This window comes from Rhinolophus ferrumequinum, chromosome 8 (genome assembly GCF_004115265.2).
Source record: "Rhinolophus ferrumequinum isolate MPI-CBG mRhiFer1 chromosome 8, mRhiFer1_v1.p, whole genome shotgun sequence".
NCBI lineage: Eukaryota > Metazoa > Chordata > Mammalia > Chiroptera > Rhinolophidae > Rhinolophus > Rhinolophus ferrumequinum.
This window is the reverse complement of record NC_046291.1, coordinates 51,653,871-51,680,300: the sequence shown is the minus strand read 5'-3', so window position 1 is coordinate 51,680,300 and position 26,430 is coordinate 51,653,871. Positions and strand designations below refer to the sequence as shown.

The 26,430-nt window shown below is 38.4% G+C and overlaps 1 protein-coding gene across 3 annotated transcripts in view; it reads left to right on the top strand.

Annotated features, from left to right (window-relative positions):
* The window catches only part of MAP3K20 (mitogen-activated protein kinase kinase kinase 20), a 161,779-nt gene that overhangs the window by 110,211 nt on the left and 25,138 nt on the right, over positions 1-26,430 (top strand). For 2 of the 3 annotated variants that reach the window (XM_033112750.1, XM_033112751.1), the window contains exons 11-16: positions 5,183-5,318; positions 16,947-16,991; positions 18,914-18,944; positions 19,038-19,177; positions 23,114-23,176; positions 24,123-24,215. In XM_033112750.1, the coding sequence (XP_032968641.1) occupies positions 5,183-5,318; positions 16,947-16,991; positions 18,914-18,944; positions 19,038-19,177; positions 23,114-23,176; positions 24,123-24,215 (508 nt within the window). Of the gene's footprint in view, positions 1-5,182; positions 5,319-8,848; positions 10,417-16,946; positions 16,992-18,913; positions 18,945-19,037; positions 19,178-23,113; positions 23,177-24,122; positions 24,216-26,430 lie in introns of those variants that run through there. The other variant, XM_033112752.1, reaches the window with a different exon arrangement.

Genomic DNA, 26,430 nt, shown 5'->3' with positions numbered 1-26,430 from the left:
AAGTGTTGGGGGTTTGGTGATGAGCAGAACAGCCCCAGTGCACATGGAGAGTCCAGTATTAAACTACTAAATATAAATATACAAAGAATTATTTCATTACTATTTTGAGAAGTATTATGTCAGTGAAGTACTAGACATCTGAGCGTGTTTAACCATGAAATCTAATCTAGTCTGAGAATATAATTAAACGATTCCTTGAGGAAATGCTGCTTGATCTGTTAGCCACAGGATTTGTATGATTTTAATACTATTAATACCCTTGAGATAGGGAGTCTTTTAAAGTGTGTCACAAAATCAGAAAAGAGGGAAAGTTGGTAAGTTTTCTATATAAGAATGTAAAACCTCCATATGTCCAAAAGCAATATCTCTCATCAATAAATTTCCAAATCAAATGCCATACTGTTACAACTTTATTTTTCCTGTGTAACAGATCAGCAGTTCTAAAAGTTTTTGGTCTCAGGACTCCTTACATTTTGAAAAATTATTGAGGACTCCAAAGAGCTTTTGTTTAAATGAGTTATATGTGTCAATAGTTATCACATTCACAATTAGAACTGAGGAAAATGTAAACAATGTATTTATTGATTCATTTTTAAAATAATAATAAATCCTGCTTCTGCATCCAGCCTATGGTACTATCACATGTCATGAAGCCTCTGGAAAAGTCTGTACACTTGTGAGAGAATGAGTAGGAAAAGGTATCAAGTCTTCATGTTCCTCTGAAAACTAATTTAACCTCTAGAATCCTTTGAAAAGCTCTCATGGGTCCCTAGACCGCACTTTGAAAACCACCATCATAGACAGAGTTATAGTCATTAAATAATAACATTTTAATTAAAATATCATACTAAAGGACGTGAAAAGGCATTTCACAAAAGGAGAAACCCAATAACCAAGAAACATATGAAATATATTCAACCTCACTTAGCAATCAGATAAATATAAGGGAACATAATTCATGTATCAGATTGGCAAAAATTTATATTATGAAAATATCCAGTGTTATAAACTGTCTCATACATTGCTAGTGGGAAAATACTACCTTTCTAAAGAAAGATATTCCTAAAAAAAATAAATGAGAAGATTGTGCAAGAATGTATGGATGCCTATTTATTAGTGTCATTAGAATTGTAAAACTGGGAATGGTATAAAGTAAAATAAAAGATTTATTTTGGGGGGGGATTTTTATGTTTTTTAAAAATTATTATATCTCTATTCACAGAATAGTAGGGAGCCATTCATGATAATACAGATCTGATAAATTATTTTAAAACAAGGGCTGCAGTCCATTATGTTTAGAATGGCTCCATTTTTTTTTTAATAAACATGTTTAGGGGTATATGTATGTATACCTAGAGAAAGGTATCAAAAGGTCAGTGCTATCATTGGGTAATCAGATTATGGAAAAGTGTTTTCTATTTGTATATCTTTATTTTCTGCAATAAACCTGGATTAGTTGAATAATAAATTTAATTTTTTAAATGTTTCAAGATGAAAAGATGAGAGGAATAAAATTCGTAATACATTAATGTATTTTAGTAAAAGGTGAATAGTTGCTTAGGGGGCTGCCTCATTGGCTCTCTGTCAGGAACTAGTCAATCCGGAGAGCTGAGAGAGTATAGATCGGTGCCTGAACCACTAAACCAAAGTTGACACAGGGCTGCTTTAACTGCACTTGGCTGCTGGTTAAAAACATGGAGAATAATACTGTTAACTAGAATAACAGTAATAAACACAGCTGTATTACATTTTTATCAGATATTTGTACTTCATTTGGATTATCATTTTTAGTCCACATAGCAACCCTAACACATTACAGATGCAAAAACCAAGACCTGGCCAGGGTGGGTAACCTGCCCAAGATTGTGTCATATACACAGAGCCAGGACTGGAACCCGGGTGGTCTGATCCCACAGGTCTAAGTGGCACTCGCGCTGTGCAGTACTCTTCCTGGACTTGTGGCCGTGGTTATGCCATCCACTCATTAGCATGCAGCATTCACTTGACTAGATCCCCTTGTAGCAAAGAGAAATATTACCAGGCATGATCAGTTCCGGTTATGATTATGATAAAACAACTGTCTCATGCAATATACCAAGTGTTGAAAATAATTAAATATCATCAGATCATCTGGATATTTCAAAAGACAACGCATTCAGACCACTCCTGTCTTTTCCCCATTTGCTCTGGAGTCTGAAACCATGTGACTGTTGTCCAGCATGTGTGTTTTATATTAAAAGTCACAGGGAAGGGGGATTGTAGTCCTGTGCTTGTGTTTTGGCAAATGTTGTTTTCTGGTAGAGTTTCCTATAAACAAAGGCCAGATGGAACATCTCGTTTCAGAAAATTAAACGATTATTCTGGAAATTCTTTTTAAAACTGGGTTATTAAAAACCACCTAAGCTATGTTCTTTCCTTCAACCTAATAAATGATAGGGAAGAAATCTAGTGTCAGACATTTCCTCCTTCATCACCCCTTCAGTTTGTTTCTCCTCCTATTGATTTGTTAGCAGTTATGGAAATGAGCATTAAGAAAAGAAAATTATGTCATCCTGTTTCAATTTTCATTACCCCATATGACTGTGATTTGTTGGTTATATTCTTCCTTGGTGATCAAAATACTCTCACTGGGGCACGCCTTCTTAAAAACAAAAAACAGAGATCCAAAAAATTTCATCTCTGCAATTTGGATATTAGCCCAAATCATTTAATACATAATGCTAAATTTAATATGCACATTACATATTTATCATATATATTTATAAAATAAAACTGTTTTTACAAATTGATCTTTTATTTCAAAGTAAGTTTCTGTCTAATAGAAGAAGGTAATTACAGTTCATTGCCTGTTTTGGGCATGTGGAAAATTGATACTAGTTGAAGTCAACCTTTGTTAGATTTGGTTTAACAGTAAAACCATAATTTTCATCGGTTAAAATACTGCAACTGTACTTTTAGAACAGAAAGGTTATATAAATGCATCAACAGATGCTTTTGATATAAAACAATGCATTAAAAAAACGGAAGGGTAAGGGGAGCAGCTGTCTTTACGTTGCCCTGGGCTTTGGGTTAATTTCTATGGCCTGTAACTTGAAACAGTACTCTTAGGCCCCAGGGCGTCTGTGGGAGCAGTGCTGGGAAGCTAGGCCTGAGGAGACAAATTGAAGAAGAGTATTTCCTCAGTCAGTGTTTGTTTTTCTGTGTCATAGCTTTCAGTTTACCTGTTGATCTAGTTTCCAGAAGGGCTCAAAAATCACTGTGGGCTCCCAGGGCTGGAACTTAAGATGAGTCCTTGGTTTAAATTACAAGTGAAATCAAATGTTTGGCCATTTTATTTTTCCTGATCAAAAAACATCAGTGAGATCAGTCTCCCTGGCGGGAGAGCTGGGACTGGCTTGGCAGAAGCACTAAATAGACAGCAACCCAGGCCACTGCCATCTTCCCATCAAGTGCACCCAGCTCTGCTGCCTCCTTTTGTCACCCTCTTACCCTCTCATTTACTGAAGATGCCTCATTTTTTCTTTTTTTATTACAAAAATTTAAGGTTTTCCACATTTTTTTCCTCCGTCCTCTATTTGAAAAATAAAAACAAACTTATTTATGAATGGGTATAATATTTATGTCTGAAATATCAGGAATAAAATTTGGATTTATGATACAGTCATATTTCTGAAAGATTGCTGAGTCAGTTTCTTTCTTTAGGGATTACAGTGTGTCTTTATTATACGTTTTTATAATTTTCAAGTGGCACCAAAAAAAAGGTGCCTCTTGACAGCTGATGCTTTTATACTTACGTGCTACCTCCCTTGCTCTGCGGTACCTTCCAGACACCCAGGGAAGGAAACAGTCAGGCCCAAATCCAGACCCACCGCAGTAGCTGTTCCTTGAGTTGCGTTTCACCCATCAACACCCAGAACCTTTTTGTTTTCATTCATTTAATTCTCATCTACAAGAGCATTGTAATAAGTCATTCACTTATTCTGATTTTCCCTGGAAATAAAAAGGCATATTTTGGTTGCATATATTCATTAACTTAGATCTGGGGGCTTCTACCTTCCATAGTCAAGGTCTCACCCAGAATTACACATTCTGTCATGCAGGTTTGTCTTGGTGGCCCCTGCAAGCAGCTGTTGACAGCACTCAGGTGTTAATCTCCACCAGTTCCCTATTTCCGTCCTCTTCCTTCTTCTGCATCCTGCTCGTGTGCCTTCTCCATGCCTTCTCCTGGCATTCTCCCTCGCTCTTCTCCCCATTCTTTCCTCCTCTCTCTCTTCTTCCTCCCCCATCCCTCTCTTTCTCTCATTTTCTCATTGCTGTTGCTTTTCTCACAGCATAAATTTAGACTTAAACATTATGATAGACCTAGAGAAAAAAACAATTTGCACTGAGCCATCTTGCCAGTTTTGATGCCTGTGAAGGACAGGTTTCTATAACTGGACATAATGCTCTATGTGGTAAGGTTGATCAGCCTATAGAGACTAAGGCGGGAACTTACTTTTAAAATTATTAGACTTAAAAAGAACTTTAGCGTTCATCTGGCCCAGAATGTCCCACACTTGCCTGATTGTAAAAATTACCTGGGTCTTTTATTTAATAATGGAAATTCCTAGGCCCCACTCAGCCCTACTGAATCTGAGCTCTAAGGAGGGGTCCTAGGTAGGAATCTGTGTTTTATTGTATGTTTTGCTTTTTAACAAGCTGCCCAAGTTTTTATTAGGATCAGGCAAATTGGGGGGCCGTGATATAACTGATGAAACTGAGCCAGCTTAATGAGTTGATTGCTTGAGTTACTCGTCCAGTGAATAGGCTAACGCGAATTTACTAACAGTGTGATACTGATCACCTAACTTGAGTATCACTTTTCCATATCTCTCTACCGTGTTTCCCCAACAATAATACCTAACCGGACAATAAAGCCCTAGCATGATTTTTCAGGAGGACATCCCCTGAACATAAGCGTCTTTTGGAGCAAAAATTAATATAAGACCCGGTCCTATTTTCGGGGAAACACGATATATGAGATTAGCACCTGTTTCTTGGGGCTATTATGAGGATAAGATATATCACCCTTTATAAATTGTAAAGAGTCTTTTACCTTGATTAAGCATTCTGATGGACCCACTAAGCATTTAATAATACCTCTTGGGCAAAGTGGAGACTTAAACCAGTTATCCCTATACAGGTGCGAAATTGAAGCAACTCTTGAGAGGCTGAAGAAACTAGAACGTGATCTCAGCTTTAAAGAACAGGAGCTCAAAGAACGAGAAAGACGTCTGAAGATGTGGGAGCAGAAGCTGACGGAGCAGTCCAACACCCCGGTGAGTGTTCCCTCCGGAGCTAAGCTACCCTCGACTTAGATGTGGCTGAGCATGGCAGCATGGCAGCTCTCCGCCTCCCTTCCCTGTCGCCGTCCCTCGCCACCTCCGCACTTCCTGCCTAACGCCTGTATGTTCAAGGGCCCACATTTATACTCAAGTAGCGCTCATGTCTCATTTCAGTGAACAAAATGCCAGGAATGTAGAAGAAAAGCTTATCCTATTTCTGGCTCTTTCCCTAAGAACTGTTATATTGTCAGTGTGTTTGTATATTAGAATTACCAAAAAAAAAATCCAATGTATTTTCATACCATTTGTTAGATCTCCAGAACACGTGCCTTAATGCTGCTTTAACTCTTCAGTCTTCATCAGTAATTAATAAATGCAACACAAGGGAGCTTGTTGTCTAAGAAAGTCTTTGATGTGTCAGAACTTAACCAAGTTTTTCTTCTAAAAGAGAGCTCCCTTAATGACATATAAATGATAACTCAATTTAGCATCATGATATGGGCAGTAAAACATTGGAAAAAGATCTCTTGGGACAAGCTGTCAATATTTACTACACCTAGGAAATATCTTGGTTTTTTCCCAAGCCTTGTATTTAGAGGAAGATAAAAATTCTTTTTAAGGATTTCACTATTTTTATACACTTACCATGAGCTTATATGTTTACATGATATATTAAAATCTAATCAAATTTCAGCATTCTTTCCTATTTTAAATGATTTTTTATTTGGGGAATTAAGTATAAATTTATCATTGGTTTTTCCAGGGTTTTTAATGGGTCATATTTGTCCACTTTAAAATCACAAGTAATGGTAAGATTAAAAGTACATTTGTTATGTATTTTTAATTTATTTCTGATAGTGGCTATGGCAATTATACCAAAAAAATACTTAAGTGTCCTTCACTTTGTGATCTTCAAAAAGCTTTCCTATTTTTAAGTCTTAATCTCTACTAAGCAGCCAATGACAAATGGCAAAGTATTTTCCAGGGTCTAAAGTATAAATAGTTTGCCTCCTTTTCTAATTTATGTGGAGAAGCAACCTGATATCCAAAAAAGGGAAAATACAGTGAAGGTAAATGTTTGTTATCAGATTTAACTTTTTCAAAAATGACTGGTTACCCAAAGAATCCCAAAGTAAGAACTGAATTACTATACATAAGACTATCACGCACATTAAAAAGGTACCACATTTTATAAGTTCAGTGAATTTAACTTGGCTCCCAAGAAAGAAGTCAAGGGAAGTTTTCTGTTCTGGTTGAATTGCTACCAACAGGCAGACTCAGAAAGCATTAACCTAAGGATCTGCAAGGAAGCTCTGCTTCTCCCAGAGCTGATGAGAGGCAAAAAGATGGCCATCTTCTTTAGAATTGTTATTTTTAAGTACATTGAAATCTTAAGCTACAAAGCATTGCATGGCTTAACTCTAAATGTAGCATTGTAGGAAAAACCTTTAAACCACCTATGAGAGTATGCTTTAGAACCTTTCTTTGGTTTATTGGTATTAGTTTTGCTAAGAAATTATGGGCTGCCTTGCACACGTTATTGCTATTAGTCATGTAGTTGCGTAATAAATGATGAAACACTATGAGTGCTCAGTAGGTTGTATGCTGCATTTTCACTCCAGAAAGCTTTCTGTACAGGAACTGTTCTGAGGTCTCCAATCTAACAGTGGACAGCATGAAGCACCACCTCCATAAGATTTTCTTACCTTCTTTTACTTATGAGGGCTAAGTTTCCGTTCTTTACATACTTGCTTTTAATGTCTCTTCTGCTTAGAGCTGGTATTTCTGAAGGAAAGAAAGTTTGTGGTCAGGTATTTTATAAGTAGGTATTTTCTTTTATCCTCACATTAGTTTTCTAGTTGACTTTATACGAGGTTTCTGAGAAAAAGATGAAATAAGCCTTAAGGAAGAAGGGGCTGGAGGTTCGGGTTGCCTCATCATAATTATAAAAGTTTAACGTTGACATAACATCACTTAAAATTGTATTATTGGATTTATTTCAAGAAAGGCACTATGTTTTTTTTCCTGAAATTAAAACATTAAAGATGTTTGGGAAGATGAATTCTCCATACATAAATATGGACAATGTTTATTTTTAAATGATTTTTGTAGCCTGATGTAAAAAAAAAAACATTTCTTTTAAGAGTAAAAACTCATTTGAGAGATATTGAGATCTTAAACTGTAAGAAAGGATCTATGAAGTAAAAAATAAATAAGCAACAAAGAGTTTCCTGAGAGCATGTAACAATTGAAAACAAATTTGCGAAAAAGAAATTTGATTACAAGGAAAATAATATCCTCTTTACAGTGTAAAAGAATCTAAAGCATTTCTTCTTCCATATAACTGGTACTTTTAGCTGAATTATATGAAATTCTTGAACTAACCACTTCAGAAATATTTTCCTAATAGAGTAGGATATTTTTTAAAAACTCAACTTCAACTTCAATTTGTAATTTAGGAAATTGGCCCTAAAAAATACCTCTACACCCAGAATGTAAAGGTCACCCCAGAGTTACATTATTTGTACATTGTTAGTCATAAATTTACCCATATTTCAACAACACCAAAAATAAAAGCCTTAATTTGCTTATCTCTCAAAAGAAGAGTCAGTGACACTTTTCAGATGCAAGTAGTTTTACCCCTGAAATGAATATGACCAATGTTTATAGGAATAAGGTTGGCTGTTTAAAATAATTACATAAAATAGAAAATAATTGTCTGTATTCACTGTGAGAAGGATAATTCATGGAAAAAAAGTTTTGCTAAAAGAAGGAAACTTATGTAATAGAGAATAGAGAAAAAAGTAACCATCAAAATTAATCGTAATCATCTTTGCTCCCAATTTTCACATGTATTTATGTATAATACTTATTTATAACATAAATGTTACAGACAGAATCTAGAATTTGTTCACAAGTGAGTTATTTCATAAATTGAATAATTAGTATTATATCTGGCTATAATAAATAATAAATGGAAACAAGAAAATTCTAGACTCATTTTAAATTCATAGTTGGATACTAATCTAGCTAAAAGGGTGATTAATGACCCAAGTTTCCCTAGAACTGTATTGACTGCTAAATTGTTTGCATGCTTCCTCTAAGCTTTTCTTCTTTTAATTTTTACTTGATATTTCATCTCTATGTAATTTCTTTTTTAATATAATAACTAATGTTTCTGTGTGAAAGTGAAATTGGGAAAAATTAAGAGAAATCTTAAAAACTATTTTGTTTTAAGCAAAACGAGGATTTAAAACTTGCAACTTCTTTCCCATTTGAAATTTGGCTTGCGCCAGTGCCTTGCAAACTTTGGTTGTGATTTATTCTGTCATTTATAAATTATGGCAAATACCCTGGAACCAAACCTGCCGTTAAGTAAATTCTCACATAATTCCCTACATTCACTTACTTCACTAATCATTTACCTTCTGTGCAGTGCCCACTAATTTTGTGGTATCTGTTTCCTTTATTTAAATTGGTCCTAATTTCTCTTTTTACTTCTGTCCTTTCTTCCCTTGTGATAGCTTCTCTTGCCTCTTGCTGCAAGAATGTCTGAGGAGTCTTACTTTGAATCTAAGACAGAGGAGTCAAACAGTGCAGAGATGTCATGTCAGATCACAGCAACAAGTAACGGGGAGGGCCATGGCATGAACCCGAGTCTGCAGGCCATGATGCTGATGGGCTTTGGGGATATCTTCTCAATGAACAAAGCAGGAGCTGTGCTGCATTCTGGGATGCAGATAAACATGCAAGCCAAGCAGAATTCTTCCAAAACCACATCTAAGAGAAAGGGGAAGAAGGTCAACATGGCCCTGGGGTTCAGTGATTTTGACTTGTCAGAAGGTGATGATGATGATGACGATGATGATGATGACGGTGAGGAGGAGGATAATGAAATGGATAATAATAGTGAATGACAGCAGAAAGCAAAGTGGTAAAATTGAAGATGTTCAAAAAAACGAAAGAAACTTGTTATCTCAGTCTGTACAAAAACCAGTAAGGAGGTAGAAAACCAAGTATTGCATTTATAGGCCAATTACATTTATATGACCATCATTTCTTTATCAGTTTTACTTTAGATTTGTTTTTGCTTACAGCAGAATAGGGGGTGGGGAGGAAATTAAGCCCAAAAAGGTGTATTTAATGAAGCAACAAATGTGGTACCTGATTATAGAAATTTATGATTCCATCTACAATATAGTGTTTTTTAACTAATGGTATTCTGGCTTTTTTAATGAACACTTTATAGTTTGTATTTGATTTAATTTGATTTCAGTTATTTGGTTGCTAAAAAAATCGTACATTTTGAACAAGCATTCTTAAACTCCTAATTCTTCTTTGACACTTGATTTTCTTGTAACATACTACATTTTTTTTTCTTACCGCAATACACTGTACTTGTCAGAAATAATTGATAGTGACTATAAAATCTAACCATAAAAAAACTGAGATGAAAGAAGGTTATAACAAATACTTCTTCAGAAATACCTAAATGCCGAGAATTTTCAATACTTAATAGCACAACTATTCAAAGTAAGACCTGAGAGATGTTCTCAATAGTACATTTGAAGGAAAAATACACTAATTTGAAAACAGCAGTCACAGGCTTTTATACCAGTACTAGCCCTGGAAGCTTCTTAACAACACACTGTCATCTAAGGCTTAGCTTATATTTTATACAGAAAGATACAGTCTTAGAAGGATACTTCCAGGAAGAATGAGTGTTGATATAAACCTTATCTGCACTTTCATTAAGGGTTTGTTTTCCAAAGGGGCCTGCGTATCCTGGATTTTAAATATATGTATAGATTTTTTTTTAAAGAAGAAACTAAATATTATTAAAAGAACGTCAAAGATAAGTTTTCCTTACTCAGGCAAAAGTGCAAGCTGAAGGGTTCTTTTTATATCAAATCTAGCCTTTGTCTAGAGTTATCGTTTTTTGAATCTTGATTCAGAGATGCTTGCGTTGAGGAGAAGTCGACGCAGGAACTGCTCTAAAAACCTGGCTAGCCAGAGAGAGATTCTCAGAATGTTATCACAGATTTGTTAAAACTTGTTTAAACTATAAAACACTCTTTAAAAAAAAAAAAAACTACAGAACATTTGTAGTTATATAAAAAGAAAGGCAAAAGAGCGGAGATATTTTTCCCAGCCTGAATTAGAAAGCAGTACTATCAAATAGTCAAATTGGGCTATTAAACCGGAGTACTTTTGGTGATTCTTTTTTATGGAAGATTTAAGAAAGGATATCATCATAGATATTATCTAATACTATTTCCAAGTATTATTGGATCATAAAAAGCCTCTTGGAATTTGAAGCATGACGTGCTTCTAATCCCCATTAAGAGCTGAAAAATTACACAAAATGATTGGTACACTGTGCCAGCTTTATTTGGAGAAAAATAACTAATAAAATGTTCGGGATGTGATATGTAGAACAGCCATATAAGTAGAGATAGAGGGTTCTGGAGTCAGATCGTGATATAAAACCCTGCGTCTGCCTGCTGTACAATCTTGGGCAAATGATTTAACCTCTGAGTGTCTGGTTTGTTCATCTTGAGCATGGGAATGATAATAGTACTTACTTCAAAGGATTGTTGTGAGTATTAAATGAAATAAAACATGTAAAGCACGTCAGTACCAGGCCCATGGTAAATGGTCAGTTAATGTTAGCTTCTGTAATTATGCCAGTGAACAGACACTGAAAAATAAGTGGTTTCAGTAACCTGGAAAACTGAACTATCAATTTCAAGTGATATTTGCTGAATAGTATGAGAGGAAATTAAAAGTGGATTGCTTTCAGGAAAGATCAAGAGTATATTCATAGAATGTGAGCTACACAGATTTGTTCTGTTGCTCTTTGAAGACTGTGCACTCTGCTACCACCCACAGACTAAGTAAACACAGGAAAAATGGGTAAGCTTTTCACCTAGAAAATGGGTTCCCCACATACCCAATCTGATACAGTTCTTATGTCTACGCGAACATAGATTCTGATACATGCTCATCGCAATTGAGTGCTGGTGACAAATTGACACACACACATAAATGAGCATCCCTTCTGTGCTCAGACAGAGAAGTGCTCCCTGACTCAAGCCAAGCCACTCAGGCAGAAAGTCTTGGAGTGGAGCAGAGAGACAGTTTTCGATTCTTGACTTCCCAGCATGCCCTGGGGCACGGTGGCTTAGTAATCTGAAGGAGAGAGCCAAAGAGGGCAATTTAAAAGCCTCTTGCACATTCTATCAGGCCAAGATAATGTCATTTATTCCACAAATATTCATGGAGTCTCTTCTCTGTGCCAGGTATTATTCTAGGGAACAGCTAGGCAAAAATCTTTGCGCTTGTGGAGCTTACATGCTAGAGGGTAGAGATCAACCATAAACAAAACCAATGTATCATATAGTATATAAACATTTGGTAAGTTCATGCTCAAAAATGAAGCCGGGAAGGAGGATAAGGCACATGGGAAGTTTTGCCATTTTTAAAGTGGGTCAGGAAAGGCTTCACTGATAAGGAAATCTATGGGCTATTTTGGGGTTCGGTGCACTTTCTGTAAGAATGTAAACCTTGCCTGTCATTTAAGAATATCAGCAGTAAAATTAGAACATATGAACTGAATGAAACTGACATTTTTCTTTACGAATAAATCTATTATGATTACACATAAAGTTTTGCTACATTAATTAAAATAGCCAAGTAGAGCCAAAAGAGAAAGGTAATAGGACTCTGTACCTAGACCTAGGTTTGCCATTAATTAGGTAATATTTCTCTAATCTTTCCGTTTTTGCGATTTCCTCACCAATATTCCAGAGATGGTCATAGCTCAGTACTCTACCACCTAGAAACTGCAAGGATTTCAGATACAGAAAATTGATAACCTCAGTGATAAGCTTGAACCTGTTTCCACCTAGAATTAGGCTATAGTTAGTTACCATATGGCACTGGCTAATTCACTTTCTGTTCCAAATCAGTATCTTTCTAGGGTTTTGAACATCCCTGAAATATGAATCATACAAACGGAATTTTAAAGTGGTCTCACTCTGTGAAGATTAGAAGACTTTAGACTCTATTCGTTTTATTAATTTGAAAAAGGAATGGTTATTAAATATATGCAGAAAATCTAATACTGATGTTACTTGTGTAGCGTCTAATTCACTTTTCAGATAAGTTTTTGAAATGGCAAGTTATTGGTACTGAATTTGTTTCCAATTATTTGACTTACGAAAGTGTACATTTACAAAGAGTTAAAAAAACACAGAAATTTGAAGATTCACAATGAGAATTGAAACTGTAAATTGTAGTAATTGTCAGAGCCATACAGCTGAAAATAGAACTACTCTTTCATCTTTTTTCCTTCACTCATAAAGTTGATCATGTACAATTTGATGACACCCTACTATTGGTTCTCAACCCGGGTAGTACTGTTACCTAATGGTGTTTGGGAAAGCTGGGCTGTATTTTGGGTTGTCATGATAACTGATGGTGTATTTAGCGCCCAATGCCAAAAATGGTAACATCCCGCATGCCAGGGACAGTAGCACCCAATAAAGAATTTCAACCAAAATACCCATGATGTCGTCCCTTCCTCTATTGAGAAACTTGGTAAACATGACAGTTTTAGAGTTCCACATCTAATTTTTATTCCCCCAACAAAATTACTCAAGTTAAAAGATACATTTTCATAATTACAACTACTACACAATCTGAATTTTGTCGTTTTGTGGTATTTATCTTACATCCCCACTTGTGGAAATGGTTTCTTTCCCCATAAGAATGCAGCTGGAAACTTTGTGAAGCAACTAAATTTACTCTCCTGTTATACTGATGCCACAATACATAAAAAAGAAAAATAGCGTTCAGGTAGCTACAATTCTGCAAAGTAGCCAGGTTAATTTAAAAGGGCCCTTTTCCTAACATTTTTTTTTTTTTTTAGCAATATCACAATTTAATATTTTACACAAATAATCAGTGGGAAGAGGTTGGAGGCACGTAGCACACTTGTTTTCGATGCTCTGGAACCGGTGAGGGCCGGTTTTGAGCCAGTGATTTTTAACATGCAGCAGATTTGTTAGACTTTAACACCAACTGAGGAATTCAAACTTGATCCCCATTAAAATTAAGGAACTGGAGGTGAGGGATGGTTTGGGAGAGAGCCAAAATGACTTCTGTAGCACTATGGTATATATAACTTTATTTTCAGAGTTTTCATTGGAGTGGTAAGAATTTCATGAAAGATCATTTTAAAACTTACTCTGAGTTAAATATTGATACTTTAAAAAAAAATTGATGCACTAGACTTGTTGCAGCCTTTTGAAATTAGCCGTCTCACCATACCACATATATAATAGAGCGTACATTTTTCTATAATCAGGTACCTTTTGCTGTTTTTGAGTAAGATTGTTTTCCTGCTTAGAGTTTAAGCATTGCCAGAGAGAAGAATCTGTTCTGTTCTTTTGACTGTAGCATAGCCTGACAACTCTAGATGCAGCATTTTTCTGATGAAAAATTAGTGTCTACCAGGAAATCCGGAGGACTAGCTATGTTTCCTCGGATTCCAACTTAGTTTGCGCTCTGTTTCCTGTGAGGAGCTTTCTGGCATGTGATTATTTACTTCAAACTAGAGTTTCAAGCACCTACATTAGTTATTTTATATCGTGTGCAAAATGATATCCTTTAATGTCAGATACAGTACACTGCACATACTGCTTTTGCACTGTTTTAAAATTTTTGTACTAAGTAATAGAAAATATTTTTATTCATGAGTGTGGCTTTGAGTAGATGGCATTATCACTTCATTGTGGGGTGTTTTTTTTTTTGACAAAATTTTTTTCTCAATTACCCTATTGCAATGTTATTCTGAGCAAGTCCTATGCCAAAATCTTGTATAATGTTTGTATGGAAGATTAAATTTTACTCTTGTGTGGTGAGACTACTCAGTTATTGCCTTCATAGTTGGAATTTGAAGCACAAAGTCCGCGATGTGTTCAGAAATCTAAGTTGGTGTCATACATTTCATTTTGATGTGAACTTTTCTTTGCTTTCCTTTGTTTTAAGACTCCATTTTACAATAAACGTTTTGACAGTAAATCCCTTTGTTATGTGTTGCTGTGCGTATCACATCTTCGTTAGAATTGATTCCCAACATCCTTTGAAGGAATCATTGTCACATGCATGCACGTGAGCAGGAGCTTTTCTCTCCTGAAATCAGTCGGAGTGTAAATAATGAATTTGTAAAGTGACGGGGCAGTCACGAGGTGAATTTTTTTTTTAATCCCTAAAGAGAGACAGAAAGGCTTAGAACTCACCCTACAGCAGATACATTGATATGTTAACAAGTTACCGAAAACATAAAGGAATTGGTAAGCCACTTTGTGGCTGGAGGTCATTAACTCTTATCCCCTGTCCTGCCAAATTCAAACCATCTTGAAGCAGTGCCTTCCTCTCACTGATCTTTGCAAGCATCATGCAAGAATCCCGCTGGCGCAAGTTTCACACTCACCCTAGTGCTGTCCCTTGGCGCCGTCTTGATGAGCCATCCTCAGAGCACGAGCATTCTCCTTGCCTTTGGGCATTAAGACCATAGATTTTGGTTTAGACTAGTAGTTTTCATTTACAGCCTTTATTCTATTCAAGAAATACTTGTTTATCAGTTTTGTTTTGCACTACATTTGGGAATGGTGTAAGAATCAAAACACTGCACATCCCTCTACTCCCTATAAAAGCCAGCCCTGATGCAGGGAAATATTTCTGTAACTTAGTCTGTTGTTTCTTGATCTCATCAAAAAACTGCCTTACTTCACGTTTGTTTCCGTGATGGGAAAAAGGAAATGACATGTTTCTGCAGCTGTACCCAGCTGCCCTGTGAAGAAGTAAAACCGTGATGTATTTTCTTTGATTGAGTTTAGTTTCAGACCCTAGTCCTCCCATCATTTCCTTTCTGCATTATTAAGGCAGGTGAGCACCTGTGACCACGATTCCTACAAATGTCAAGTATTTCAGAGGAGGGAAGGGACAGTCCCAAAAAAACTGGAGGACGGGGGGTAACAGAGGACATAGAGAGTAGTAGCCAGTTATGCCCTTGCAACTTACCTGTAATAGTCAAACTCTACAAGTTCATAGTCATTGTAACCAGTGGGTTTTTTACAAAATTCTGCCTGCCCGCCCCAGAGTTGGCCTCATTTCCCCTTTATCCGTGGATACACACAGGTGCACCTGGTGCTCTGGTAGGCCACGGAGCATGTCCGTCATGCCTTCTCTCCCCGCGCCCACCACTGCCAGTGTTTTGGCCTTTCTTCTCCTCACCTGCAGTCACCACTCTTCTCCTTGCCCTGCAGTGCCCGGCTCAACCCAGTATGCCTTCCTTTCCCCATCTTAGTCTGTGAACCCCTCCCTTTCCCCAGCTATACTCATAGACTGAACTCCATATCACAGAATTTAGCATTCTTAGGAAATGCACCCTTCAATTTTATTTACTCAACAAATTGTTCAACAAAAATTTACCGGGTATTGTATGCCAGGCACCCTTCTGGGCACCAAGTAAGCCAAGACGAAGGTGGCACTGAGCTCCTCCGTGGGCAATTCACACCTATTTCCCCGCGCATTTAATTAAAAGCTCCTTGAAGGCAGAGGCTTGCTTTTCCTAGCAGGTGCGTTCAAAATACCTGGAGATTAAAAGGATTAACTCACCCACCCTCTGATTTTACACTAATGCTAAAAGGAGCCAAATTCAGCTTTTTTTCAACTCACCATCTAAAGATATTATTTGTAACAGAGGTTGAATGACACTTTGCCACATTATCTCATGAGCAATTCAACCATGTTGACAAGTTAGTTAAAGCTCATGGCTATAGCAAACTAATTCGAGTCACAGAAGACACAGATTTTTTTCAAATTAGGTATTTATTATTTAGTCAGTGGCCATGGGGCATACTTTGAAGTGAGTAGCCCTTTGGCTCTGAAAATGGTGTGTCCTCTGCAAAGTCATATTTCATATTTGTGCACCTGACAGGGCAGGAGTTTAGTGTCGTGTTTATTCGAGCAACTCTGTAACTTGGGTTTCTTAGAACAATTCCCATTTCACTTGTCCTGCTTCATCCATGGGTCCTAATATCTGTGTTTAAAAATGGAATGCAAGTGAGACACGAGTTAAACACTTGGAAATTCTCCGGTAAGAATAAGCATGAGTCATCTCGTTTCCAAATGGTTGCTTTGGAATTTTCATTAATAATCAGATGATCCTCATGTTAACTGAACATTCCAAGGAAGGCTCTGGTTATTTGACAAATGTCAGAAATGTCTTGCCTGCCAAGCCCTATCGTGGGATGTGAAAGGACTCTTGGTATGCCACGTACCAAGAGAGGAAAATCTCAAGATACACAGAGTCCAGCTGCAGCGGCTGTTTCTGAAAGGTCAATGCACGTGACTGGCTTCCGAGGGCAGCATCCCTGGAGCACTGAGAAATTCCTCGTAAGGCCAGGAAACTTGTTCTCCGTTCAACCTCACCTGTAGGAGGAACCAAGCCAGAGCAGCAGCCGAGAGCTAAAATAGCCAAACAACAGGATAAACCAAAATGAAAAATGATAAAATTACTTTCTTTTTATTTCATTCGTATTTCCCATGCAGCTGCTGCCTTCCTTTGAGATTGGCTCATGGACCGAAGATGATGTGGTAAGCTGCTTCCACTAACGCCTCCTGTGACCTGGGCAGGTGTTTCATAAATTTGTTTCATAAAGTTAAAAACGGAGCTAAAGGGGCTTGGGCCTTAGGAAATTCTAACTCAAAGTTGAAAAATTCCATGTTTTGCTATTTTTAAGTAATGATTAAAATAAGGCCTCAAGACTAAAGCAAGTTTCTCTTCAAATCTTACAAGAGGATTTCACCTCCCTATTTGCTCGGAAAGATATTCGATAATACAATAATGAATACCAATGACAAAACTAAAGGGCTGATCCACGATACCAAATATACCTGAAAAAAAAAAGATCTTAAAATTTCCTAAATGCCAGGGATGGACTTGAACCACAGTGGAGAAAGAGCTGGTAAAGGCAGTGCTGGACAGGTGCGATTCTGCTGAACTGGGTTTCCTGCCCACTCTAGGGCAATTCGAAAGTGATAGGTTCCTATTGCCGTCTGTACTCTGACCTGCCCAAGGAAGAACAGACACACGCTCCAGGACAGTCTCTGCAGGTAGAGCCAGAGAAGCCCCATGTCTTTGAGAAGATGTGGACAGACTGTTTGAGTCCAAAGCAAGTCCTCCACCCTACACCGGGGAGAGATTCTGAGGAACAGTCTTACTTAGCATGTTGCATCTCTGTATCTGTTTCCTTAGTGAAAAACAGGTCTGAGAATTCTTGATCAAAGACCTCAGCATCTTATGCATGTCCAGGTCCATTTTATAAGTTCTAGGTATCATTAAATGGGGTGGCTGGTTAGCTCAGTAGGTTAGAGCACAGTGCTGATAACACCAACGTTGCCAGTTCGATTCCCACATGGGCCACTGTGAGCTGTGCCCTCCTTAAAAAACAAACAAAAAAAGTATCATGAAATGAAAAAGGGAAAAAAAAAAAAAAGCTGTAATGCAAGCCTTAGCAGGTCCCACCACAGGAAATGGACCAGGCGCTGCATGGTACAAACTGGGAAGGTCTGTTTACCTAACTCAACCTGGTTTCTGGGCCAAGGCATTTCCCTCCTTTCACCTTCTGGTGAACTAAAACTTTCAACATTAGCTGACCTCTGGCTTCTGTGAGGTAAGGAAACTTGGCACCAGTTGCCTCTACTTCGTGCCATTTGCTGAGCGCTGGCGACTCAAAGGTTCCTGCCAGTTCTGCTTAACAGGCAAAAAACACTTAGGATCGATCTCCTTTATTCATAGGCCTGGATGTAGTCCCTTTACCTCAGCTGCAGAATCGGCCCATCTCATTTGAGAAGAAATGTTTTTAAAGGCACTGATCTCTAACAGCTATTTTTAGTCTTTGCTCTGAGGTTGCATAGTTTTCAAACCATTTAAATAAAATTCCAGGGTCAAGGGCTCCCCAGAGAATTGGTAGGACCGGATCTGGCCTCACTTCTATCTCCTTTCACCCGAGTAATGTGAGAAGCTCCCAGGCAACATGTGCCGAGTGAAATTCAAGGACTGGGGTCACTGGGTCCAACCTCATTCTGTACATGAAGCTCCGTGCTGTCACTTGTCTTGGGCCACATAGCTTCTTCATGACCAGGCCTAGACCAGGACTATTTCTCGGCCCACTGCTGTGTGGCCCGTTACTCATACAATTGCTGGGTAAACCAGTGCTCCCTCAACAACCCAGGGTCATAAATGGAAAATTATAAGTAAGAACCTTCTTGAAAGGATTTTTAAATATTTCCCAAATAAGGATGAAAACCAATAGTCCCTCAAGTAAGACCCCTCTCCCCCCCGCCCCCCAAGACAGGGATAGCTTGAATTAGAGAGAAAATCTTCTGTTTTACCTTTATGGTTGAGCCAAGAATTAAAGCTATTTTAATCTATTGAGAACCATGTGTTTTACTGTTAAGTCTGCCCAGTGACCATGTATGAATCTTCAAAACCATATTTGTCCTCTCTTTCGCAGTATTCTTGGGTTCAGCAACTCGTCAGAAAAGGCAAGTGAAATAATTGACCTTCTTAATGGAGTTAACTTTGCTTTGGACATGATTTAGTCTAATTTTATTCTGCCTTCTAACCACTTCCTTCAGGTGACTCTTCAGCAGAGATGAGTGTGTACGCAACCTTGTTTAAGGAAAACAACATTACAGGAAAACGACTGCTGCTTCTTGAAGAAGAAGACTTGAAAGACATGGGCATTGTCTCCAAGGGGCATATCATTCATTTAAAGGTACCTCGGAAAGGGAGGACAGACAGCCACCAAATCTTTATTGCGCTCCTACTATGTAGCACATGACGTGTTGTGTTGGAGGCTGAGGTCAGAAACACTGGTTGGTTAGTGCTGCAATACTTCCAGTTGATAAGTAGCTGTGGCCCCCAAGGGACCCTTACTTCCTCCTGATAATCCAACAGCAAAAGTGTTAATACCTGGCACAGAAGTCCCTTAGGTGATACCTGCATATCACCCCCATGTCCTCAGGAAGTCTTTACTCTAGTGGAGAAGATAGGTATTATTCATGCAATAATGGTAAAATGGAAAAATGACAGATGGAAGAAATGCCACAAAGGAGAGATGAGGTTGGGATGAGGAAAGGCTTCTGTGAAAAAGTTATGAAGGAGCTAAGAGCTGAAGGACAAGTAGGTGTTAACCAGGTGAAGGGGAGAGAGGAAGAGGTGTTGGGGGGAGGGTAAAGGGCATGCCTGTGGAAAGGCCCTGGTGTGGGAGAAAGCTTAGTGTGCCAGAGGACCTGGAAATAAGCCAGTGTGATGCCTGCAGAACTAGTAGCCCCGCCAGGAATAGCAGGAGGCAACTTTAAGATCAGAGAGGCTAAATATCCATTAAGAATCCCTAAGGATTTCAGAATGTTTGCTGGAGCGGAGTAAAACTTTAGCCACTGCCATACCAAAAAATCATGGGGATGTGTGTTCAGTTTTCAGTCTTCAGAATTTTGACCTGCAACAGACACCACCATGTATGTATTCTAGTCTCTCACTTTCTCAGGAAAGTCTAACATTGCCCCCCAAAACTTCAGTCTTGAACAGTTTCGAAGCTAAGCCTCTGTTGTTGTTGTTGTTGTTGTTGCTTTTTTTATAGTTTAGCAACCAGATCTGTCTGTCTGTTCATTTTATTTTGTTTTTAGTCATTCAAACCAGGTAAGAATTGCTGGTACTTGTGTAGAATTTTTATTAATCAAAGGTCTGTTTTAAGAGAGATCTTAGGAGAACATAAAATTTGCTCCCAAACCTCCTCAACCCTGGTGTGGGTGGATAGAGGGGTAAGCACGGTTAGAAAGAAGAGAAATAGAGAAGGAAATATGGAAAAGCAGCTTCCCATCCAAATCCACGTCTTCACAAAGGCTCTGCCAACATGCCCACTGCTTCTCTCTTTCCCTCATTAGAGCTGCTAACGCTGGTCTTTCTTGGGAAATCCACCCGTACTCCCGCCCGGGGTCCATAGAGCCTAACCCACTTCCATTATGCGGGCCCTGGATCCCTGGGAGGAACATCCTGACAGCCCTCAGCGCCCCTTGGATGATGGTTCAGCCTTCACCTCACCATCTTCCCCTTCTCAGAAGATGGGCAGGAAACCTCATGCAGAAACATATACCCCCAAAGGCTGGCAAATAAATTAATCTCAACCTCTGAGTGTGGTTAAGTCCATCCCAAAAAATCTATGCTGGCTTAGGTGGGCTACAGTAGGAAAATTTATTTTCTCTAGCACAGAGAAGTTTCAGAGTTCCGAGAGAGAAATTATGCAAAGCTTGTACTATTTGGCAGCTGTGATCACCTCCCCTCCCCCTCTGCTATCTGAAAAAGGGCTAACATTCCTTAAGGAGGCGTCAGAAGGAAATGGAGTGGCAAGCTGTGACACCTCACCGAAAGCCACAGTGATTTAAATGTTCCAAGACTGGGCCTAGGAGAGCCAGCGCGTGCCGCTCCATTGCTGGTTGGTATCATTCAGGCAAGCAAGGTCCAGATTTACTGATTAGGGTTAAATTCTGTGAATGCTACTCATTGCAAGACTGGGCCTGAAAAGGCACAAAGAAGAATCCTCCCCTTAAGGAATTTATGTCCCAGAGAAGAGCTAAAACATGTACATACAACTTCTCATAATATATGGTCTGAGCAGTTTGGAGAATAGGAGCTATTTCATTACCTAAGCTTCAGAGGGACAGCGGGGAAGTCAGAAAGGAAAAACTTCCTGGAGTGGGTGGCCCTTAAGATGGATCTGGAAGGAAGGACAGAATTTGGAATGTAAACTGGAGCAGGAAAGGAAAGAACATTAATCTAGAAAATAAGGAGTTCAGAGAGAGAGAAGCCGAGGAGAATGGAAAGGAACAGAAAAACACTGGTTGAACAGTGAGTGAGTGTCTCTGTCCGATGGAAGCTTGGCATGGAGAACTCATGATACGTAAAGTGAAAGGGAGGTGGGGCCAGATCCTGGGCCACTTAAGACTTCAGGCCCTGGATCTGGGATTTGACCAGCTCTGGGGAGTATTGGAAGTTTTAAGAATTGACATGATCAAACCTTTGCTTCTGGAAGTTGTAAAGTGCATTAGAAAGGAGAGGCTGGATTTTGAAAGACCAATTCAGAGGTTATAATAGAAGGACTCACTAGTGTAGTAAAATGCGATTGGAGGAGACCACAGGTTGAAGAGCTATTCTCAGGTAGCAAGTAGGACAGGAAGGAGAGAATGAGGTCACAAAAGCCGAAGATTGAAAAAGCTTTATAAAAGCAGGGCCGGATCCTGCAGAAAAGCCAAGAAGCAAACGCATAGAGAAAAAGCCCTCGTTGGAAGATACCAGATAGGGGGGTCAGTGCAATGTCCTCTGCTCCTGACACAGAGTGCCTGCCTTGTGCTCCAAAAGAGGGGTGTAGCCAGCATCTCTGGGGGGACTCATGACTCCCCTCAAGCTCCCAGACGAATCTGTATGTGCACATAAAGATAGTTGGTTCTCAGAAGGGTGAGTCACAATCGTCAGGCATGTGAACCCTCCACCTAACTGCCAGAGCCAGTGGCCACCCAGTGGGGTTTGGCCAACATGTGACACTCCATTAAACTCAGCTGGGTGGTGGGTAATTCTGACAAATACGCTTATATGCCAGAGAAAGGTTAAGGGAAAAGGGTCATGGAAACTTGCTCTGGGAGGGTGCTGTATACACTTTTGGGGATACTGGGGATAAACAGGGCTTCAAGCTGGTCCTTTTCAGATGGGACATCAGATGAGTATCTCCAGACTAGAGGATCCCTCCTGGTACCTGTCAGAAGTTGTTACACACACACACACACACACACACACACACTCACACACTCCCTGATGGTGAGAATGGGCCCTCCATTCTCTGCTCTTTCACTGAGGCAGACACAAGCATTATTGTATACCTTCTCGAAGAATCTCTCTGCCTTTAAGCGGTAGGTCATAAAACTAGCCATTTCCGCTCCTCGGCTGTCCCTTTCATCCTGGCTTGGCTCCCTTCTCCCCCATGCACAAGGAATAGAGCTGAACAACCAATAAGTGTTCATTACGTTGTCAAGTGTCAACAGCTTTCATTGCACTTTATAAAATGCATCTAATTTTTCTCACACTGGCACTTTTTTACTCTCTACATGATATGCTCAGTTCACAGAAAAGCTGGATTATACCTGATGAGTATAAAAAAGAATCATAATTTAAATTGTCCTCCTTTCCTTTAAGAGTTCTCTGCGCTTCATTGGGGGAGGGAGTGTTGGACACATACCCATGGAAAAGCCCTTCCAATGCAGCAAACCCGGTAGAGAGGTTTCAGCCTTAATGAAAGTCTCTGGTGATACATTCATGTTCTTTGTTGTTTTTCCCACAGTTACTCAGGGTGACAACTGCATTCTATACACTAGTACATTGACTTGTCACCACTGTACTGGTGTTTGAAGAATGATTTTATTTATTGTTTAATATGAGATTTAACATCTTAAATATCTTCCTGTTCCATTAAATAATTACAAACTGCATATAATACTTTGAACAATCAGGTTTATTCTCCATGGATGTTGGATATTAACATCCCCAAGATACTTTATGAACTACATAAATAAAGAATGCCTTTGTATGTGCGCAATAATTTTAATCCTCTCTTGGCATTATTGGATCGTTAATAAAAGTCATGTGATTCTTTTTTTTTTTACAGTCGGCCATTGAGAAATTAACCCATGATTACCTAAACTTGTTTCACTTCCCACCACTAATTAAGGTAAATAAGGTTTTTTTTCTTACTGAGAATATGCTGCTTTTATTGACGTACACACCTGCCACCTCCACACCTAAATTTGCCAATGTCGGGAACTGTTGTTTGAAGTGAAATTTAATCATGCCTGTCCAACAAAAGGCCCTTTGAGTGAAGCTTAGGATGTGCCTAAATTGAACAACCTGGTTGCCTGCAAGTTGTAATATTAACAGTAGTTTCCTGATAAGCACCTTAGTGGCGAGGGAATGGAAGTGCTAACATTGTGTGTAGGTGAGGGTCTCTGACCTCCCTCCTGGCTCTGGAGACATCTGTTTCACTCAGAAGTCACTAAAGGAATTCACACACTGCAGCCCTGGATTTTCACTTGCACTTTGGGGCGGGAGGTTTATTATTTGAACAACATATTAGGATATTTGACATATTATTTTGAATATAGTCTAAAGGTATACAGCACATTTTGTCATAAAATTAGTAGATACTTGCACTTAACACACAGAATTCTTCTCATTCACTAACAATTACGGTTTTCTATCTCTAGAAAGGTTCATTTCTATCTCTAGAAGGTTCATTTGTTCCACTGCTGGCTCTTCTATCCACATATGCCCTCAGAACTGGGAATAGCTTGTACATCTTTTAAGTGTTGTGAGACTCTCAAGGTAACATCAGTGCATTTCTAGGGTAAAATTGCACAATGCAAGATGTGCTGTAAAAAATGTGCAATGTGGACATTCTGTCATGCGTGAAAGAAATCATTTGGGAAAGTTCTCAAAGACGTAAGATGTCATTTCTCTTGCTTTAAGTAATTGTAATTTGTAGCTTAATCCAAAAATAACCGAAAGTTAAACAGCATACTAGAATGGAAAAACTAGTGCTAAGAAATCATCTCCTTTACATGAGAAGTAAAAGTGAAAACACTACCTAGAATAAATGGGTGCTTGGTTTTCTGTTTCAGGACTCAGTGGGTGAACCTGAAGAAAATGAGGAAAAAATAGTGAACCTTGAACTTGTTTTTGGTTTTCACTTGAAACCAGGAACTGGCCCACAGGTAAGTCACAGTTTAAATCTTTTTGGATAAATTCCAACCTAATGTGCTCTTTTTTTCTGTCCTGGAACTCTGTGGTTTTATACATCCCTCTACCAGCTGGTAACTTGACTCTCAGTAAATTTATAGATTTTATAAAATAGAATTTAGTGGAAAGGCTGCCAGCTGCCTCTGTAATCCAGTGTCGGAATCTTACTCTCTCATTCCGCTGAAGAGTCCTATCTGAGGCCGTCCAAACCCTCCAAGAAACTCACAGCAAAGTGTGACTAGGAAGGGGGGTGGTGAATGCCAGAGCGAGTGTGGATACCGTTGGCATCACAGCTTCCTGTTTCCTGTTTCTTAAGGGGAATCAGTTTTTCATAGGGAGAGTAAAACAACACCAAGAATGGAACAGTAGGCAATGTGCAAACTCAAATTATCAGCTCTAAATAGGGCAGCAGGACATTTGACCAAGACTCATTCAGGCAGGCTTTCACTTTAGAGTCTTGAAAAACTATATGGCCTAGGTGGCATATGAATTGAAATCAAATAGGATTGTGTTCATTTTGATTACCATAAATAGCTAGTAATAATGATAACTTCTATTCATTGAGCACTTACAGGATTCCAGGCATACAGTGCTGAGGTGTAGGTGCTATTTTCCCCCGTTTACTTGTGAGGAAACTGAGGCTCTGAAAGGTTAAATAACTTTCCCAAGGGTTACCGCTAGGGTTTCTGTTCTTGGGAATTTTTTCGCTTTTCCGTTCCCGAGTCCCGAGAAAAGTTGGTCAGGAAATCGGGAAAATCGGCTCCTTGAACCCAGTAATACCCACAATGGGAAATAAATGTACTAGTCACAATGTATCTCTTAGACATTTTTCCTATTTATCGCTATCTAAAGTTACATTGTGTTACAATGTTACATGCCACCAGACATGCGCCCGACACCAGAATCAGATATCACATGACCAGCTAATTTTAGTTCTTATAAATTGAGCACATTTGATCATGGAGAACAGAAAACGGTTTGTATTTACACAGAGAAATATTTATTTTCACAACCCAGGATTTGACTGCAAAGTCATCTTCAGATGAACTAACTAAGGTAGTTTACCTTAATATGACATTGTAGTCAAATCCTGGGTTGTGAAAATAAATATTTCTCTGTGTAAATACAAACCGTTTTCTGTTCTCCACGATGAATTATTTCCACAAAGTGGCGGCCAATACCACCAATCACATTCGATCAGTTTGTTTGCGGCTGACAATTGTGATGTATGTGCGTGTTCTTGGCTCTCAGCTGCTGTGGGTAAATCAGTCTATTTAAAAACAACTTGCACTGCTAATATTTTATTCCAATACTACAATAATTTCCAATCTCATACCATAATGTTTTGTGGCACTTTTTAGCTATAAATATTCGCTGCATCATATAGGTCTTTCTTAATTTTTTCTTAGGAAATAAGAGGAAAATAAAGTTTTAAAGGAAATAAAATTTGAATTGGTTAAATATAGAAATAGAGATCTTGTGCCTCTCACAAAGTACTTGAGCAAAGTTAGTTGTCTGTGTAAGATGCAAGAGGATGAATGTTTTGTCTTGTCAAGTAAGAATGAAATTGCACAATTGGTGAAGTCATTAATGGAAAGACTTTTTAAAGGAACATTTACAGCAGAAGAAGTTCCAAGAGCAGAAATAAAGGATGTCCTTACAGAGAGTTCTGACATTAAATCAGAATCCGATCTGAAGTGTGAATTGACTAAAGCAATATCAATTTCGACATCACAGCCCAGCCCTATGCATGCAGACAAAATATTTGCTTCTCTAAGGAAGGAAATGAGCTTATATGAAGCAACGCATTCTCTCACTCCCAACTTAAAGATTCTTTTAGATGCATTCATAACAATTCAATCAACGTCTGCAGAAAATGAAAGAAATTTTTCCACATCAAATATATTTGTTACAAAGTGAAGATCACGATTGTCTGATCGGGCAATTAATGCTCTATGTTTCTTAAAGTTTCATTTTAAAAATGATAAATAAAAACTATTTGAAGTATTTTTTAAATTTCCAAATGAATAATATTTGCTTTTGTTTTCCATTAATGTTTAATTTAATAAATAAAATATTTAAATGAGATTGGGAATGTTAATACGTTGTGTGATATATGTAAAAACTCACTGTATACTGTAAGGTTTGGTTAAATAAAGTTTGTATTAATTACATTGTTTATATTTTGAG